The following is a 20,760-nucleotide window of genomic DNA, read 5'->3' on the forward strand; positions in this document are numbered from 1 at the left end:
TAAAATATCGTTTTTATTACAACTACATTATATTTCAAGCTTATTACTTATAGCAGCTGTTTGCTTGTTCTCAAGTTAGTATTTTTGAAGCGCATCCACATTTTAATTGAGCGCTTAATATGCCTATACAATCTAATCTTCCTTGGGTAAGTCGAGAAATTTTCCATTCCGAGAAATTACTAGACCGGACGGGACTCGAACCCCGCTTCCTCCAGCATAAACATGCTTCGTAGTAGAACCTTTACCGTACAATAAATTTGAATGTACTCGAAATTCAACAGTAAAAATCATAGTTATTTCGTTGTTTTATTATATATATTTTTTCGTATTGAGTATGCTTAGAACGAAAAGCGCCTCGCCTCGTTTGGTTAAAGCAAAAGCCACCTGATATTTTAGAAAATATCCCAATTTAGTTTTTTTTTATTTATGGCAACCAACTGCTCAGGAGAACGTCCATTTTCAAAATTTAAATAAGTGAAAAATTAATCGAGGAATGCATTTAATTTCAATCGAACATGAAAATTGGGTTTTATTCTAATATTTTACTAATTGATGTAGGTATTTATTTATTTTCCTACATTGTTTTCTCATTATTTTCCTACATTGTTTTCTCATGTTTCATGGGTAAGAAACATAATCAAAGGAATCTTTCACATCCACACATCATTATCTCACGTTCTATGCTGCGCCATGTGCAGATTAAAAGACATGCACGCCAATAATATTAACTCAAAATTGAGTTGAATTTGACTCAAAATTAAAAAAGTGGGGTTATTCAGTGAATGAGGAAAATTGTCCAGGAAAAACTTCTTGAATATGAGAAAAACCGGGTCATGTTTCACTGAGACTATTAGTATACTCCTATACTGAATACAATATTGGTCGATTTTCTTCATTTCAAGCATTTTTCCCCGGAAATGTGAGGAAAATTTTACTGACTCACTGATATCTAGCCCCACCTGCAAATTTGAGTTGAATTCGACTCAGCTACTGTGTTATGCTATATTCAGACAACAGAGTTATAACATCTTATAATAATTATCGACAACCGAAAATTCATCAATTACTCTCATCGACCGTAAGTGGGCTGCCCCTCGAGGTTTTGCACAGTGGAAGACACTTCTGCTTATCGGCAACACTTCAGACTCTGTTGTTAATTTGTCCTGTGCTTGTTTTTGCTGTTGTCTCATCATCGTCGAGCGAATGATGCAAAAGATCATATTTTCTCACTGGCATTATGAGTTTTTCAAGCCAGAATACCTAGTCTCAGCAAATCCGATTGCCTTCGGATGGAAGGTACAAATAAAGCGCAATAGCGCAACACGGTCTACGTATCCTTTTCCATTTTATGTTTTGTTTTGTTTACTGAACGTGGATTTTCTCTGAATGTGTGCGTGCCATCCTTCTAGTATACGTGTATGCAGTCGCGAGAGCTTGTCAGTGTAACAGAACTGCCAAAATTTGAACTACCATATTCTATGACATTACGCGACACGTGATGCGAAGCGATAGCGAATGTTTTGTGAATCGGTCTAGTTACTGATTAGTAAGTTCAATACTTTACGCATTAAAAAATAATGAGAATTTAAACCTGTGTTTGTTCATAATTTATGTTAAAACGATTTTACATCGCCCTTACTATAGGAAGCAATATGTAAGAACAATGACCCACATCATCACGGTCCCAATTTGCTCTTCTGAACAAATTGAACTACCCTCAATCCTCTCTTTTCTCAAATCTCAATCTCTTTACCACCTCTCATCATTGGAAATGTTGGTACAATGACGGCGGAAAATCCCAAAAAGGAAGCCAACTCTGCATCATCATCATTCCACTGAATGGAATTTCGTAAAGTTCAAGCAAATGAATAGGTGTAGCGCAGTTGGCAGCTATAGGACCGGGAAGAAACAGGACATCACAAGCTATGACGGACGAAAACGACGACGCACGACGACGAGAGCGGTATCGATCAATATAACTGCGCGTTCGCTGCCACGAAAAACTAGGATGGTGTGTAGAAAAGGATATTTAGAATTACTATACACACGGCAACGACGCGACCGACGACGAGGACGACGACGCGGATGACGCTCGTGCAGCACACGGAACGGTTGGGTGTTGCTGTTTTTTGTGGTGTTTTCTGAGATATGCTCACTTCCGTTTTGTCGAGCGGGGTTTGAGGGTGGGAGATTGCCGAGTATAATAAGTACTGAGCACGTTTGTTAGTCTCCGGTCACTAACACGTTTTTGCTAGAACCGAAGAAGATGCTGTAGCTATATCAATGTAGAATGTCGTTTTAAATTCCGATGCGACTGATGGAAAGGAGGAAGTGTAACGAGGGTTACGGCGAGAAAACAGTGCTGTGATGTTTCATGACACTCAATGTAGTTAGTTTATCGTAACTGTTGTATTGTTATCATTTATTGATTACATCTCATAAAGGAAAGCATTTTACTTATTTTTTTTTATCGTAAGTTTATCGTAACTGTTGTATTGTTATCATTTATTGATTACATCTCATATTTTTCATTTATATATTTAAACGCACAACTATGTCTTATTGCTCCATTATTTTCTGGAAAATTGTGTATAGCTAAGAAAAATGCTCCAAACGTGGACCTATAGATTAAACTCTTCATTGCATCATTGCATCATTGAGCATTGTGAGAATTGAGAAGCTGATTGATCAATTGGAATGCATTAAAAAACAAGACAACCATATCGCACATAAATTCCGTTATCTAATTAATTAATAATGTGGTATGGATAATTATGTGCAAGAACATAACAGTTTTTAAAGCATATTGTAGTGGTAAGCGTTATTACCTATCACACTAGCAGGCCTGGGTTCAATCCCAGTAGACGCCGCCGGGATGTTCTGAGGCATAACATCTCTGATCACGCCTTCCTTCCCAGGTAACAAATTGATGCTTAACAAGTGTTCTTTCAACGATTTTAATTCAGGTTTAGTTTCAATAATTGTTGTACATAGACCGCTTTAACCTTTGTTCAGCTTTTAAACATCTAAATCAGTCTTTCCGACCCTTGTTCAGCCTTCATTTTTTATTAAAAAAAAATATATAATGGAAGACCGCTTCTCATATCTTATATTTTTTATGAGACTGCTTTAGAAAACACTAACTGACTAATTGGATTTACATATTTATATTTTTATTATATGTCTAAAAATTACCTTTACATTTCGGGATTCGAACCGGCAGTCGCTGATTCACAGGCGTCAACTATACCCACTCGACCACATATTTGAGGCAGAAGGTATGATCATTAACATGAAGCACGTCAAAAGTAAGTTGAATAATAGCAACCGGAAGAGTATTATACAGCAATGCAGAATTGTAAACAATACATTGTGACAGTAAAACATTCCTCTCATTTCAAGTGCAGTAAACACAATGTGGACACAAGTGCGCGATGTATTTCGATGCTTTAGTGTTATAATTGAATTCTATTTTTGAAATGCGGTATGAAAATTAAGTGCAATATAAAGTGGTGAACAGACAAAACACAGGAATACTAATGTTAATACTTCCGCCGTCGTAGCAGTCCACTTCTAGATGGAGCTATTCTTAAAAAGCTCCTCTTCCTTGCCTCTACTGCTGGTGCTGTATGGGATTAGAAGGTAGGCAGTGAATTTAGAATAACTAAAATGTCGGAAATGCAACAAGTGAGACTGACGACATTTAGCAATATTGTGCAATAAATTCATATTATTCTATCAGGCTATCAGAATATTTGTAGCGCATTGCTGGTTTGTGGAGTAGTATTAAGCTTAAATAAGTCTTGTTCAGTCTTTATATCAGCTAACTTACTGAGGTTGAATTACGGGGATACAATTCGCTTGATACACTACTAATCAACTGTATATTCAGCCTGGTGTTAATCAGCTTCGTACACCTTAAATCAACCAATAATCAACTTTTGTTCTTACAATTCAGCTTGAATTGTTACTTGTTACTTCGGAAGGGAGGTAAAGCCGTTAGTCCCCGGTTCATGAGTTGATGGGTCAGGGCTGGTAGCAGGTCACTTTTTAGTGACTTGGTCACTTTTTGAAGCCAGTCACTAAAAAGTCACGTTTTACAACAAAAAGTCACTAAAGTCACTTTTTCCCTAAAAATAGTCACTAAAGTCACTTTTTCACTACTGAAATAGAGTGAAATTTAAAAATATCAACAAAGCCTAGTAAATAAACAAACTAGTTAAAAAAAAAGAATACCAAAGTACAGACTACGAAAGTCTCATGTAAACTTAAGTGCTCTGAGGACCGATTTCTTCATCTCCGCTTAAATCTTAAGCCAGGTTTACCTATATAGTTAAACTTGGCTTAACACATACGAGCCTCGCTTTTGATTGTCGTTTAAATTATTAGAGACGCAAAATTCAGCTCCTAAACAATTTTGTAAATAATTCCAATATAATTGAGAGTGTATTTTACCGAGAGTTCTGAGAAGAATTCTATGATGATTGGATGAGGATTGTAGATCCAATTCTAATAAAAATTCAAAACTAGCTCTGCAATTTTGCTTAAGGGAGCTCTGATGAAAATTCCATGAAAATCCAGTGAACTCCAAAGATGGTCTCTGCGTATAGTTCTAAAAGAATTCTGGGGTGATTTCTGAAGATACTTCCATGAGAATTCTAAAAAGTTCGAATTAAATTCCGAGAAGAATTCCAATAACATCCAATTTTGAGGGTTCAATCTCAAAGAAATTCTGAGAAGAGTTTCAAAGTTATTCTGTGATGGATTTTTGTTTTGAGAATTCTTAGGAAATACTATGGGAATTCTAAGAAGAATACGAATACAGGGGGAGAAGTCCAAGATTATTCTAAGCAGAAATTTATGAAATTTCTAAGGTTAATTGCATGGAAATTCTAAGGAGAATTCAAATAAATTTAAAATGGATTTATGGAAGGAGCCTTCCGAAAGTTCCTAGAAGAATCAATAAAAAATCGAAAATAATATACTTCAACTAACCATGTGTTATTAATTCATGTGTGAATTTAACGATTTACACAGTCGGGATGCTTAACGTCAAATATCAGACTGAAAGTGGAGATTTTATACGATAGATGAGGAGATTAAATTATAGAGTCGATAGTTCCGTTATAGTACGGCAGTGTGAAAATTGTATATAGAGAGTAGAAAGCGAGCAAGGACAACTTTGAGGAAGGTACGAATCAGATAGTTGTTTACGCCAGACGGGACTTGAGTGTGAAACAATCGATAGAACTGTTTCCGCACATCGGAGATTATTATTATTATTATTATTATTATTTAGCTTTATTAAGGAGGCTTTCAGCCTTGGGCTGGTTCGCCTCCAACTACATCGGAGATACATGAGCAAATCGGCGATCATCCCTTTTGCCGGTGGCAGGGAGAAACACCTCTCACCATCCCTCATTAACGGATGAGCTTGGTAAAGGACATGTCTACCCGATTCGTACCTTCCTCGAAATTGTCCTTTGTTCGCTTTCTACTTTCTGTATACAAATTTCAAACTATAACGGAACTATCAACTCTTTATTTTCATCTCCTCATCTATCGTATAAAATGCCCACTTTAATCCTGATATTCGATGTTAAGCATTTCCAACTACAAAAATAATCTATTTCCAATAATTGTTCTGCAAAGAATTTCAAGAATGCAATATTATTTTTTTAAAGCATTATTTGCCTCAAAATTTAAGAGAAAGGGAATTATTCTAAAAAAATTCTTGAGATCATTCTGAAGAAATTCTGGGAAAAGTTCTTAGCGAATTATCAAAGTTATCTACCTAGAATCAAATTCAAGATCATAAAAAATGGGAATTACTATTTGCTAGTCATCATGTATAACGTAAGCAAAATTAAATTATACAAATCACTTCAAATGCTCTTCACAGGAGATTCCGTTGTGAGATTTGATTAAATTGAAGGAATTTATGAAATTTGATTTTAAGTTCCATGACAAAGAAAGTTTATTTCATCATCAATCGTATTTGAATTTCTAAGTTACCATATAAATGATTTCTTATTTAATATTAAAAGTCACTATTTGGTCACTATTTCCGTAATTTTAGTCACAAAAGTCACTACTATTATATCGTATCAGCACTACCAGCCCTGATGGGTCGATAGGAAGAGTCCAGATGTGGGAGCTGCCTCCCTGGCGTTTGTAGCATTGGGGCTCAGCACGGAAAACAAGATCTACGGAAAACAAATCAAGGAAAAAAAATGATTTCATGTTTAACATCAATTCTTTTTAATTATCATAAATTTTAATTAAACTTGCATTCTTGAAACCTATTGGTTAAACTCCTATTATTAAACTCCGTAGACAATGGTTCATGCCATTTTTTTTAGAAATTTGTAGACACTCACTTTTTTTAAGTTGAGACACAAAATCGCAGAACTCATTTTTCGAATTTTAGAATGATTTTTTAATCAATTTATTCAAACCAATCATGTAAATGGTACATAAATAGTATATTTGACGAACCAATGGCATAGCATTTGTTGAATAATTCAATTATTTTTGTCCGAGCTCTTTGAATTAATTCCGCCTGAAGGCGGGTTTGGGCAGTACAGTGACTCCGACTCCAACTCCTTAACTCATAAAATTCTTTCCGACTCGACTCCGACGCTGACTCCACAGCCCTGGTTAAGTGGCAAGCATTATGACTGTATCCCTAGAGGAATAGTGAAATTTTCTATCCTGAGAATATCCTCAAATGGGTCGCCGCCTCGAAGTAGACAGACCGAGCCTTTACTAAATAGTCTACGGATGTTCTTCGATGTTATTTGAACTTCAAGTTTAAAATGAGACAGCTACATTATTAACAGGTAATCAAATCGAAAATCTTCTGACAAAGAAGTAGCGCTTCTACTGGTTGTACTGCATAAAAAATCACTAAGAGGCAATTCAAATATAACATCCACAAGTTTTTGATATTTTATCCAAATCCCCACCCCCTGTGCCACGCTTTTTCCCCATACTTATTACACGTACAGTTACAAATATTTGGACCCACCCCCTCAAGAGTGGACGTCATATTTGAAACGCCCCTAAAGGTAATAATCTGTCGTTTTCCTTCTCGACGGGCTTCGACCTCTGTATGCCAACTCTGTATGAAAGATAAAGGCAATAATTATGCATACGCTATGTCGAGATCATAATTTGCATCAGATCGCATATTGCATGCGTTCAGTATGCTGTTTCCATGCTTTTTATGCTCTGTATTTTTTTTTTGTTCGCTCTCTTGTATACCTTCGATGATGCTGTTTTGCGGATGATGATTGTAAAAACTGAATCCAATTGCCTAGGTTAGTCAAGGCTTGTTTTTGTGTACGTAGCTGTAGGTGGGAAAAAGGAATCAAAACAAACCAGATGGCAAGTATACTCTACACCGCAATGCACGCTAATGATGTGGGGAAAAATTATCTTATTTGATTGAGCGCTTTAGATTGGTTGTAGGGTTATGGGATCTAAATTCGATCTACTTTCTTAATTTCGGTACAACAAAGAATTGAAGTAACTTGTCTATGACTCTCGTATGCTAAGCGTTGGGCCCAAAATGGGACTTTAGGTCGGGATGCCCTAACCCTATTACATTTCCCGAAGTAAAACGAAAGGAGAAAGGAATTTAATTGCTCGGATTAACATTTGCAGAACTAAATCGAATCTAGGGTAACTGTTTCTCAATTTATTCTTCTTCTTCTTCATATTCAAGCTTATTTCTTATCGCATATTAGCTTATGGCGTGCTTTAAACTTAGTGGTCTAGATGCACTTCCACAGTTATTAATTGAGAGCTTTCAATGCCTGTGCCATTTTTGCATTAGTATAATTTAGTGGCAAGCACAATCATACTCTATATGCACAGGGAAGTCGAGAAATTTTCCAACCCGAAAAATTCCTAGATCGGACCGGGAATCGAACCCAGCCAGCTCCAATATAATCTTGCTTTGTAGCTAAGGGAGGACCTAATATATACATCTCTCAGAAATCCCTTTTATCATAATCAATGATTCATTTGATGGAAACAAATCTTTTTGTAACTCAAAACTAGATAAGTAGTTCAGGTTGGACTCAAATATCCATAATTCTCATTCCGCAAACTCCGTCCTCATCATGATGCATATTATACATATGGATTTTGCAAAACTGGATCATCGACAGAGGTGCATCCATGTTCAAATATATCGGTAGGACAAATTTTGGGCAGATGAAAACTTTTGTAGTCTGCTATTTTCTACAATATATAAAATTTTAGTGTAAATTAAACACGCTAAAATACATTAAACGTTCTCGATTAATAGACTTTAAAAATGCGAATCAATTGGGGACGTAGTGGTGAAGATTCATACCTCTCACACCAAAGTCACGAGTTAAAATCTCAGAATACAATCGCGCAGCAATTAAGTCGGTCTTGGGTCATTGTAGTTTCATTCTATATCAATAAACTTCGTTGTTACAAAAGATCTTTCAGCAGAGTAGGGCGCTACTGGGAACAGTAGCATGTTACTTCAGTAACTTAAGAACTTTCATCAGTTTTGAAACCATGCTTTTGTATTGCTGAAGCGTCCTTATATAACCGTTATGTGTGGGATGAAGTACCCAGGTACCCAGTTACCATTTTCATAACACGGTGTAAAGTAGGTGACGGTAAAGGACTAGTCATGAATGGCATAAAGTGTTAAAATGACTAAATAGAAGAAAAAAATCACGGTACATAAAAAAGCAAAAATGCGTCACGCACATAATGTATAAGCTATTATTTCGTGCCGAGCCTCAATCTTAACGGCAGAGAGCCTGTGAATTTTGAAGTTTGTTTCAAGTGGTCAGCGTGACTTATCAAACTGTATTCGTGAACTGAAGCTAATGGCTTTGAATAACGCGCGAAAGATTCTCAAGACAAGAAACATTTCTTGACAATTTTTATTTAAAGTTGTCTCCGATACATGATCTTGCGAGTCTTCTAAGTTCTGCAAGTGTTCCATAAGAGGCACATGATTATTGAGCAATGATTGGCACTCTTTTAATAATTGTGTTGGGCACCAAGCTTTCGGAGTTATTCCAGAAGAGTTCTCATGGTGTGACGCAGTGTATATTACTTGAGCTAATCAGAAACCATGAATACGAACTTATAAAATGATTCAAATGGTTCGATAATGTTTGAATAGATTCTCTACAAAACCATGGACAGGAGATTACTTCGACTGTCCTACCGGGTGTTTTTGTGCTGAGGACATGTGAGAGTGAGACATGTCCTACCTGTTCCACCCACTTCTAGCGCCTCTGATCATCGATGTTCGTTTTGAGCGTACTTCGAAAACACAGCTCGCGGAATGTGGCCAGAACCTGATTTTAACCAAATTTAAAGTTGTGGTGACACATCAAATCACATTAGTACACACAAACTAGGTCATTGGTTGTCATCTTGAGCTCCTATAAACATATTGGTTGCATTTGGGAATGGTCGTAGAAATGGCCAGAATGCAGCAGTGAACGCCGTAGGAAGTCTTAGAACTTCCTATAAAATATAAGAAATTAAAAGACAAACTATGAACGTGAAAAATAGCATAACAAAAACAACATCTCTACAAATATATGATGTTGCCATTTCTTGAGCACACAAAATTTACATCGAATAACAACTAACCTGCAACAAGAGAGCGAGCGAGAGTCAGCTTGAGCCGCATTCATTTGGATACACTTTCAAAAGTTCATCCAAAGGAAACCCATTAACAACTGAAACATTAAAAGAACGAAAAACTTCCATCGTCTGTGCTGCTGCAAGCAACATTTTGTTTCGTTCCAACTTTCGACGTCCGATTTTGGTGAGAAAATCAATCCTACCGATTGAGAATTTTCACTAAGAGGCATTGTCCGTGTATGTGTGGGTGTGTAAAATCAGTTCCTGTTTCCATCCGCTGTCGATGCTACAGATGTGACTCTTTTTTTTCTAGTGATTGGATTCTGGGCTCCTACCCTGTCGTCGGTCGGTCGTTTGGTCGATTGGAAAGGCTTTGTTGTCTTTTCGCTACGGAGAACGAGTGAGCGAGCGAGGGGAAGTGAGGTTTTTCTGGCGAGAGAGATCGAGAATTTCTAGGGATGATGTTTGGAAAGGAAAAACAGTGAGAGAACGGGTTACAGTACGTGAGCGTGCAAACGGCTTCAAATTATCGAGGAAGAGTTACCAGTTATGTAGGGTTATGAATTTCAATTAAAATGTGTTGGTCAATAGATTGCTAAGTGAGTGTTTATAGCACAAATATTGTTTTAAACTGCTTTTTTGAGAAATTGTATTTGTTGATTTCCTCAACAACTTGACAAGTAGATTTATAAACCCAAAATATGACCCTTTACAAATGGTTTTGGCTGGTGTGGCATTATGGGAATCGAAAAAGGTATAAAGTTTGTATGGAGATCCTGGCCAATCACAAAAGAGGATTTTTATATGTCGTCAATTTTCATCAACTGACATGCTCTTTGAAGAGAGTCAGTGTAACAGGTTTTTTATATAACAAACAAACTTTGATATTAGAATAATTCGAAAGTTAGCGATCAAGTACCTTCCCCTTGTGCTCAATAGTGTGGGTCAATTTTACCACCCCCTACTCCCCACAGTTCTTTCGGTCTGTATTGAGGTCCCCAACAAAGCAACTAAACTAAGCTAAATTCGATCGAAATCGAATTTGGGTGTGCTCTGGATTTGTACGAAAATGTTAAAGTTTGTATGGGCAACGGATCAAAACGTTGAATGAAAAAAAACTACGTCGAAGATTATAAGATTGCAAGATTACTTCTGTGCAAAACGTTATTAGCTTCTTATTTTAGACCTAGTGCTCTGCGCATACATAAAAGCTCATAAATATGCCAGTAGGTATGCGCGGAACACTAGGCCTAAATTAGTTTAATAATAACTTTTCTAAAGTTACCCACTGTAGTCATGCAATTAATTGTTTTGTTTTTAATCTTATACTGAGAAGCAAAGCACACATGGTCGTGAGGAATTGAATAAACACAATTAATAATAACTTTTACACAGAACTCGAAGTCGAAGAAGAATGTTTAACAAATCAGCTGAATAGTTTCTTTCCGTTTCCCATAAATGTATCCATACAATCTTTAAAATCCTCCCGCGTATCCAGATCATATTCAAGTTCGATCAAATTTGGCACAGTTGTTGGAGACCTCAATACAGACCGAAACAGCAGTGATGAACAGGGGGTCGAGGTCCACCATACAAACTTGACCCACCCTAGTGCTTATGTTAACAAAGATAGCAATAGGTCATTAGCGACCTTATAATGAGAGTCTAGAACTTCAGCCATGAGCTTCCGCTCAGTAAGCAAAAACAGTTGTTAGTAGGACACCCAGCCCTTCACATTCCAACGCTCCACTAATCATCGAGATGTAGTTATTGCCGTTCAAGCCCAGACGATAATACGTTGCATGGAAGTAATATGGTCATGTTAAGAATGCGAGCGATATCACAGTGGACAGTAACCAATAATGGTAACCAATCACCTCACCTTGCATTCATCGAGTTGGTTTTAATGCCATTCAAATTCGGCAACGGTTACAATGAGGTAACTTTTAACCAAATTTAAGCATGAGCAGAAAAAAATCGGGGGGGGGGGCAAGAATTCCAAAAAAATTGCCTCCGTAGTTAATGAACAGCCCCTTAGTTATGGTTTTATACAAAACATATACAACATGGCACAAATGAAAAAATAAAATATATATAACGAACTCATCAATTTAGTTGCTTGCTTGCGTTGGGAACTTCACAAAAATGAAAAGAGGTTATATGATAAACCAAAACCTCAAAATGTTCTCCAACCGGCTTCGCTCATCTTCCTGGCGTTCTTCTTGCACCTGCTTGGCTTTTCTCACACCCGTTCCAATATTTTGTTCAGCTCGTCCAACTAGGCTACCATGTCGTCTTCATCCGAGACGGAATCAGAGAAGCTAATCGGATCGACCAAAGGCTTACTTACCTTACCAATCAGGCTAAGGCCTTGATGTCCTCTGCTGCCCAAAGGCTAAGGCTACATACCGCAAATCGATTCAGTAAGGATAGGTCCCGAAAAGGGCAGAAATCCGTATTCGAAAGCTCACAATATCCTCAAGGCTTCGGAAAGCGTAAAATGACAACATTTTTACAAAATACTTAAAGCATCTTAAACACTGGTCAGACTGAGCGGTTATAAAGTCTGGAACGTGCAAAAATTGGTCAACTTCAAAGTGGTGTATTTCTGTTTAAAATGCATAAAAAAGAGAAATGCTGCATTTGGAAGTTGAGTGTATATACAATGGTTGCTATGATGAGTTTTCACCGTTTGCTCTCCAGTTTTCAAAATGACTTCCAAGCAAGAGGAGGAACGTGTCAAAATTTTGCTCGCGCAGCAAGAGAATCCGACGTTCTCACGAGCCAAGTTGGCAAAATTGATGGATGTGGCCAAATCGACCGTGATAAACGTTTTAAAAGTGTTCGGGGAGCGTCTGTCGACCGCCAGGAAGCCTGGAAGTGGTGGCAATCGTAATCCGGACGTGGCAGCGACGACGAAGAAGGTGGCGGTGAAATATAAGCGGAATCCTAACCTCTCCATCCGGGACATCGCTGGCAAGCTCAATGTCTCCCATACTTCTGTGCAGCGGGCCAAGAAACGAGCCGGGTTGTCGATAAATAAAACACGTCGGCAAAGCAGCGGTCCGGAAAGCTGTATACGAATCTGCTCACTAAGTTCGACTGTGTCGTTATGGACGACGGAACTTATGTGAAGGCGGATTTCAAGCAGCTTCCGAGACAGGAGTTTTATACCGCATCAGGAAAAGGGGAAGGTGGCTGAAATTTTCAAAACCATCAAACTATCGAAGTTTCCGGAAAAAATATCTCGTCTTGCAAGCCATATGCACGTGTGGTCTAAAAAGCGGAATTTTCATTACTACGGGAACCATCAATCAAGAGATCTACGTCATCAGTCTCGAAATTTCCATATCATCGTTGCTCAAAATTTCAACTAACTTTTGTTTTAAACTTTACAGAATGAAATAAATATGTTATGTTGAATGTTCATCATTCAAATAGCTATATGTACTCTTAAAATCATTGCGTACACGTATGGTTCTGTAAGACCTTATGAATCACATTTTTTTGTATAATTTACTTCAGAATTTTCCTTAATCATAAATTTAGCTCTAACCATATTTTTGTCTAAAAAATACGAAACGAAACGAACTTTTCAATTTCGGGCAATCAGCAACAAATATTGTATTCAATTGAAAGATCTGGCGCGCAAACCATTTTCCGCATGTTAAACTTCCATAATTATGTTGTTTTCATAGTCAAAACCCAAATGTTTCGTGAAATTCCTTACAATTCCGTCTTATATCGCATACCCTTAGTTTTTATTTCATGTCGCCCTCGAGAGCCCTCCATACTTCATGCTTTCGCTCAATTTCTTAAAGACTCAACAACCATTCAGTTAAAATGTTCATAACGGTGTACGGTCGAGAATCAATGAACATTGAAGACGGAAAGTTGTCATACATTTGAAATAATTATTGGTCAGTCGTTAAATCACAGCTAGTTAAAGTATGTGAATTTATCATCAACCGACCAATTGAGGTTTTTATCGCAGATCCCATATTTTTTTACAAATCTGAAGCTTTTGCCTTATTAAACAAGCATTAGCAATTGCTAAACTAAAGAAAACAAAGGAATGATCTTCAGCAATGTTTAAAAATTCATCTTTTTAAAGGTTGGACATGAAAAAATCCGGACACGAAATAGTTCAATGTAACAGCTATGCATTTGTAGGTATTATGCTTATTGTAAAATCATTGTTTCAGTCTTCCTTCTTACCCCTTCTTACCACAGGCCATTTTTTCTTAGTACACGGCCCATCATATTTTGCACGAGCACTGTTCCAACTTGTTTGGCTGCCAAATTCCATTTCTACTTGAAATCATTGAGGCCAATTGCAGTTCCACCCTTTTTCTTCAGTATGTGCTTCACAATTGACCAGTAGTTCTTAAATGGCCTTAGTTCCGGAGTATTGGCCGGATTCATCTCCACCATTTTCGCTGTACCACTGTTCGATGTAATAGCCATAATAGGCAATCCATCTCATGCTGTTCCAGAAAAGACAGTACAGCTCTTCTGTAGGCTTCCACCTGGTAAATTTACTGGACCATGGTCCCAAAAGTAACGAAAGTTTCGCTTTTCAGCCCATAACTGCAGATTGCTTGCTAAACAAGAAACTTTTTGGGGAATTTCGACTTGTTTTTTATTTTACATTCTTTTAGGGCACTTTTCCGGTCAACCGAGGTATTAAATTCTTGCCCAGGAATTTGATCGAAAACTGACAGGCAGTACGTTTCGTCGATTTTCATTTCGTGCATGCAGGATCGAATCGCGACGTACTTGCTCCAGTGAAGGCATGATGTAAATTATAGAGTGTGATTCTATACACTCTTAGCTTGATTCATTGAAATTTTGAAAACAAAAATACTCAAAAATGCCTCCATGGCAGCGGTTTTAATGTGTCCGGATTTTTTTCATATGCAACATTTATTTATTCTTGGAGGCTTACTCAGATCGGGCATTTCCGTTGCCGCTGCCGTTCCGCTTCCGCTGTCATTGCGCTTGGGCCTTAACGATGCACGGCGGATTAAAAGTCTATTTTATAGCACCATGAAAACGATCGAAGTAGGCCGTGCTGAGAAAATGACGTGTTTTTGTTTTGCTGCGTCGTTTTCGTCCTAGTGAAAATGTTATAAATTTACAATTTCATTTTAAAAAAAGTGTTAATATGAAAGTACAGAAGTGATGTTGAAAAGTGCATAAAGTGAAAATTTTCAAATTCTTATCCGTTGCATGTGGTGCCGACTGTTCTAGACTACGCGTAGTTAAACTCAGCTAAGTTTATTTACCTTTTCGTTCTTCTGTCCTCGATAGGAAATATTTATCTAATTCAAGACGATCATTTCAAAACTTACTAAATACGCGCCAATCAGGTATTGCACTACTGCTTGATTGACAGTTTTAGTACATTATCAATGGTGTATATTTGCATCGATAATGTATCGGAGCGGAGCTTATCATGTGTGAAAATAGCTTCGGAATACTTGCGTTCCTGAAACGGGCTATTGTAGCTGCGGTAGAGCTGTCACCTTTTAACTCCCGGGTTCAAGCTTCTTGCATACATGAGAAATGCACAAGTTTCGATATATTGAAGCGAAGGGGGGCTATTGACAATAATATTGATGATGTGAATACAGAATTATTGTCAATACCGATGTATTGACGTCAATATAGGATGTATTGCCAATACGATTATTGTCAATAAAAGCAATCGTGTAGGGTCCTCTTAGATGAAAGTGATACAACCTTCAACGATCGAGAACTTCCTGGAGCTATTCTGAGATTTCGTTAGCTTAGAATTTTGCCACGAATTTTATGGGACTATGTAAAATTCCACATGACTATCATGTGTCCACACACAAACAGAATCCACTCAGAAGTACACATGACATTTATGAATAAAATGAATAGTATGTGTGGTTACACATGAATTATATGTCAACACATAAGAACTATGTGTCCGATACATATATATCATTTGTTTATCACAATGCAAAAAATCATGTGTGGGACACATAAAAATAATCATTGAATTTTTATTAGTGTACAACACGACTTTCTCAGATAAAAACATTCGATATTCTTATGGTCTCTTGTGTTAATGTCTAGAATATACTTTTGCCCTTATAGGTCACGTTTGTAGGTACCGCTCTTTTTTATGAGGCTGACCAGTCTTCAAGCGTGTATGAGTCCAGCGAGCTTGCAGTACCGGGGCGCTCCGCGTACTTTAAACACCGGCTAAGCATTAGACAAAAAAAATGTTACGTCAGAAAAACCCAGTTTGGCACACCATGTTATTTGAGCTCTTTTCAGAATGCTCTTGCATCAATTGTTTAATTAACATTTAGAGGCCGTCCCTATTTAATCTAATAATTAAATCAAATTAATGTGAGTCAATTGGAACTCGAAAATTATGTCGAAACGGTTTTTCATGAAAATATGTATTCAGCTTATTCACTACAGTCCTGTCAAGATTGATTTCATGCCACATCTTGCTGGACCTTATTAATGAATCATTGCAAACTGGACATGTGCCACAAATTTGGAAGGAATCCTTAGTGGTTCCTTTTCAAAAAGTTGCTGGAACGATTAAAGGCGAAGAGTTTGGAGTGTAAAGATATAATTGTTGCTGTTTTCTTGGATCTTAAACGTGCATTTGAAAAAAATTCTAGGCCCTTATTGTTAAGATCAATCAAGCGCTTTGGAATTACGAGTACTGCATACAAATGGTTTGAAAGCTATTTGTCTGACAGAACTAAACGGACTGTTTTTAATGATTCTGTTTCCAGTCCAGTGGGAGAATAACCTTGGAGTGCCCCAGGAAAGTGTATCAGGGCCTTTGTTATTTATTATGTATATTAATGACTTGCGACGTGTTTTACGATTTTGCGACATTAATCTTTTTGCAGATGATACTGTGTTATTCATTGCAACTAAGGATTTAGATGATGCCGTTTTACACTTGAATGAAGATTTGCGTTCTCTAAGTAGAGATGTGCTTCACAAAATTCATTATAACGTTCAGCAACACTTACAAAATTCAGAATACACTGCATTTCACACGTCAAAGTGCCTTTTGAACAGTTATCCAATGATTTTTTTATTGAATTGACAAATTATGTATCTTGACGAAGTTATCTCTAACGGATTATTTTATATGGATAGCTTTCATAACAACTTTTGACTAATTCTTGTAGCACTGCAAAAACTATTTCTGTTTGCCACGATGGTGATGATGGATTTTTAATATTTGATTTAATAGTAGTAGATTTAAAAGAAAGTAGTCTAAAAAGGTTTGAGCCTTGCGCGCGTATTACGGATGTAGAGGACTGAATTTAAAATTTGATAAAAAATGCTATTTTGAAGCTCATTTGGAAGATACCTTGAGTTAGTAGTAAGTTTTCTGGCAAATGTTGGGGGTTCATGAGCATTCCTGACATTGCTGAAAATTATGATAGCATCAGATTGCGGGGTTGCTAGTGTAATAGGATGCTTCGTTGATTGTTCATTAACTCTTGATTGCTTGTAATACTTATGAATATTTTAGGTGGACAAAAAGGCGAACTAAGAGGTGGACGCCTGAGCTTTTCCACATTTATATCGCTGTGAAGCAACTGTAAACTCTAGAGGGAATTTATACCTGTAACTGTAACCAGTTCGATTTTGTTTGCTCACCTGGTTAAAATGTCATATTTAATTATCTTAAAGATAAATCGTCCAGCTCAAACCTTTGTAGGGGTAAGAGGTGCGACCATCATCTTCTATTTACCTCAATGCTTGGAAAGTTCTCAAACTGTAGAACACCAAGTTACCCGATCTTCGCGTCAATTACATAAATTCTATGCCGGCAACGCTGCTCGCAATGTCCCATTCATATTCTCTCGCTAGCTGCTCAGTATGCACTCACTGGCGCGTGTCTATAATGCGACTCCTCGAGATCCTGGCAAGAGCCGATAACGCGAGATGATACACACTCCACGCCATCCCGCCGCCCATCCGTTGCGGTCTCCACCAACACACCGATACCGGTCGCGCACCGTTCTCTTTCTCACGCTCTTATTTTCCGAACATTGTTGATGGGTCATTTTTTCCGGAGTAGGCAGGTACCTACCTACCACACTACTGACAGGGAGTGCGTGCGTGCAAATTTCCGCACTCTGCGCCCTTGTTTTTTCGTCCTGTGCCTGTCATGGATGATGGGTGGTAAAGCACTAGACGGGCCCGACCGTCGTTGGCAATAGTAAAAAGTTAAATTTTGCTGCGTGCGAAGAAAATGTGTGTCGAGACGTGAATTTTGATTTAGGTTTAAAAATAATCCAATAGGAGAGATTGTTTCACGACACGACGATGGTGGGAAATTAGAGCATGGCTCCCACACAACAATAAATGGTGAAGTCAAGTGCGGGAGAACGGGCCACAGCGAACAGAGAAATTTCTCGTGATAAATTAGCTCGGCGCGGGTGACAAACAAAGAAAGTGTGTTGTGTGCTCAAAGTTTTTCGGGAGCGATACTTGTGATTCATTAGCAGAAAAAAGTGATTCATCACAGATAAGCTCATTTGCGTAGGCTTAAATCAGACTAGTACTAGTGCTGATGATGGGGTTTTCGAGTTTTGTTCTCCCACCCATTGGCGCCCATTCCACTAGGGATGACTAGCAGGCTGCAATCTCAATTCGTTATCCCTAAAGGATTCACACGTTTCATGGCCTCCTAGGTGAAAATGTGGACAACAACAAATCCAACAACATGCTCGCCATTCTCGCGCACACAAACTTACGTGGTTCAAGCACATACACAGTGGCAGCATCTAATCTAATCGATAAACAAAGAAAGTCAGACAGAATGTCGTGGAATGCTACTCGTTGATTTTTTTTTTCGGTAGTGGGTGGTAAGGTGAAAGTGTGCAGAAGCAATGGCTGGCGTGTTTTGCTGTTCCGCTCACCGTGGCGCAGTGTGAAGAAAACGTCACGCGGAAAAGAGCTAAGAATCATGTCGTGTCTATTCTGTAGTTTGTCTTCGGGAGGGATTTTTATGAATGCCGCCCATCATAAATTACTGCTGTGACGATAAACCTATAGTAGACTTGTCAAATTCCGAGAAGTACGCTGTTACTTCTGGCATTCCAGCGGAAGAGAAGTGTTCTCATTGCTATGTTACATTCTTCTGGGAGACTGGAAAAGGCGCATGTAAAAGTTTTGTAAAATGATCTTCCAACCAATCTTGCGTTGACCTTTATGGATACCATTCTTGTGAACATTGTTTTCATTCAATATATGAATAAAAAACGGTTTTGATCATATATTATCGAGATTTCGCAGATTTAAATAAGACATCTAGAGTGATTCGGGATAGGGGTTCAACTGCTTTTATAAACAATGATTTCAATCGCCAATTACTCGCGAACAAAAGATTGATCTCAGCTAATTTGTTTATTAACTTTATGAAACTAGAAAACCTTCTTGTGAAAGTTTTGTACGAACATGTTGATTCTTAAAAATGTTATCTGTGCTGCGGTTTCTCATAAGAAACATATACAGACAATCTAATTGGTGTTGGTGCTTATGCGTGCTTTGTAACAATGCTTAGTTCAATATTTCCATCCAAGCATTACCATAAAATGTGCTACTGAAGAGAATATTACATGACGGAAATGAACACTAAAATCACAAGACGTCTGGTAGCAACCTCTAGTGTATAGACAATGTATCCAGACAAAAATATCTAGTGTTTTGATCTTAAAACAGTGGCTACATACAGAATGCATAGAAATCAACTATGATATTTGGTAATATTGCAAAAATAATAGATCAATTCTACATAGGGCTTCGGCAAATCCTTAATGTATTATCGTCAGGGGGTAAACAACGTCCTTGAGAGCTCAATTTTGGCATGTGGATACATTGTGTTTCAGAGCATCTATTGGCCAAATTTGTGTGCTCAAGGACTTTGTGTACCCCCTGTCGATAATAGGTTAAGATATTGCAGAAGCCGACATTTCCCCTACCATAAACATCAAACCTATTCTAATTACATCTACTTGACATAAATATGTCTCTGATCAATTGTGTTATCTCTCCCATGTTTCAGGTATTTTGTCTCCTCCGGGTCCTTTTTTAACGCCGAGTCCATCGCCATCGGTTCCAGCGAGCCCACGGCTGCAACCTTCACCATCTCAGTCACCATTTCAACAACATCAACAACAGGATGTCCTGCTGGTAACGAACAGTAACATTGTTGGCAGCTTGACTCAGGAGCCGGTAAGCACTGCACGTTATTTGATAGCCGTGTTCCGATAACTACAATCAAAGGCTTTACAATTTTTCCAGGATCGAAAAGTAGGAATCACCAATCGTCGCCAATCGTTCAATCAGCTGCCCCACCATCAGCAGCAGCAACAACATCAACAACAGCTCAGCAATAGCAGTCCAAATGCAGGTACCGTGGTTTACAGGCCGAGTCCTACTCAGTCACCGGCCGGAGCTGCAACCTACAGCATTACGACTATACCTGGCAATGAATTCAACACGACACTAGTTGGGTCGAATAACATCTCGTTGAATAAGGTACTATCCAGATAACTTTATTTTTGTTTATCAATAACTCTAATTTGCATCAATATTCCTAGAAGGGCCGCAAATCTTCTTCTGCGACTGTTATCCACCAACCATCGCTCATTCACCCGCAACAGCAACATCATACCTTCATCCAGTCACATGCAGGTCATGGACATGGGACGACTATCGGTGCTCCTGCATGTAGCCCGAAAGCGGCGAAAAAAGCCCTACAGCAGCATATCCATCATCAACAACAGCACCACCAGCAGCAGCAGCAGCAACAACAACAAGCGCAAACAGTGTCCTTTGTTGGAAGTCCAATTGCCAGCCCCAGCCCGATTGCAAGTCCCAACGGATCGATCTTGGTTACTACGAGTAGTCACGGTGGCTTGGGTGGTAGCATTATTGTTGGCAGTGCTGGACACACACCAGGCAGAGCAACATCAACTACACCCGGACCGGGGGCATCGGCAACCGGAGCTACCCAACTAAGGCCTCCTACACCGCAACCTGTGATACAACAGGTTTGTTTTATCATCACATGGTTGTCGT

At 38.3% G+C, this 20,760-nt stretch overlaps 1 protein-coding gene across 5 annotated transcripts in view; it reads left to right on the forward strand.

The window, feature by feature from the left end:
- Positions 1-20,760, forward strand: part of LOC135704918 (mucin-2-like) — a 418,648-nt gene that overhangs the window by 72,368 nt on the left and 325,520 nt on the right. For 4 of the 5 annotated variants that reach the window (XR_010517810.1, XM_065226456.1, XM_065226459.1 and 1 more), the window contains exons 3-5: positions 19,742-19,911; positions 19,981-20,217; positions 20,280-20,732. Coding sequence is in view for 4 of the 5 variants with exons in the window: in XM_065226456.1 (XP_065082528.1) it covers positions 19,742-19,911; positions 19,981-20,217; positions 20,280-20,732 (860 nt within the window). In the remaining variant the exon portion in view is untranslated. The remainder of the gene's footprint in view (positions 1-19,741; positions 19,912-19,980; positions 20,218-20,279; positions 20,733-20,760) is intronic. The other variant, XM_065226458.1, reaches the window with a different exon arrangement.

The sequence above is a fragment of the Ochlerotatus camptorhynchus genome, unplaced genomic scaffold, assembly GCF_037179485.1.
Source record: "Ochlerotatus camptorhynchus isolate MF236.1 unplaced genomic scaffold, CSIRO-AGI_Acam_v1.1 ptg000251l, whole genome shotgun sequence".
NCBI classification, from domain to species: Eukaryota; Metazoa; Arthropoda; class Insecta; order Diptera; family Culicidae; genus Ochlerotatus; species Ochlerotatus camptorhynchus.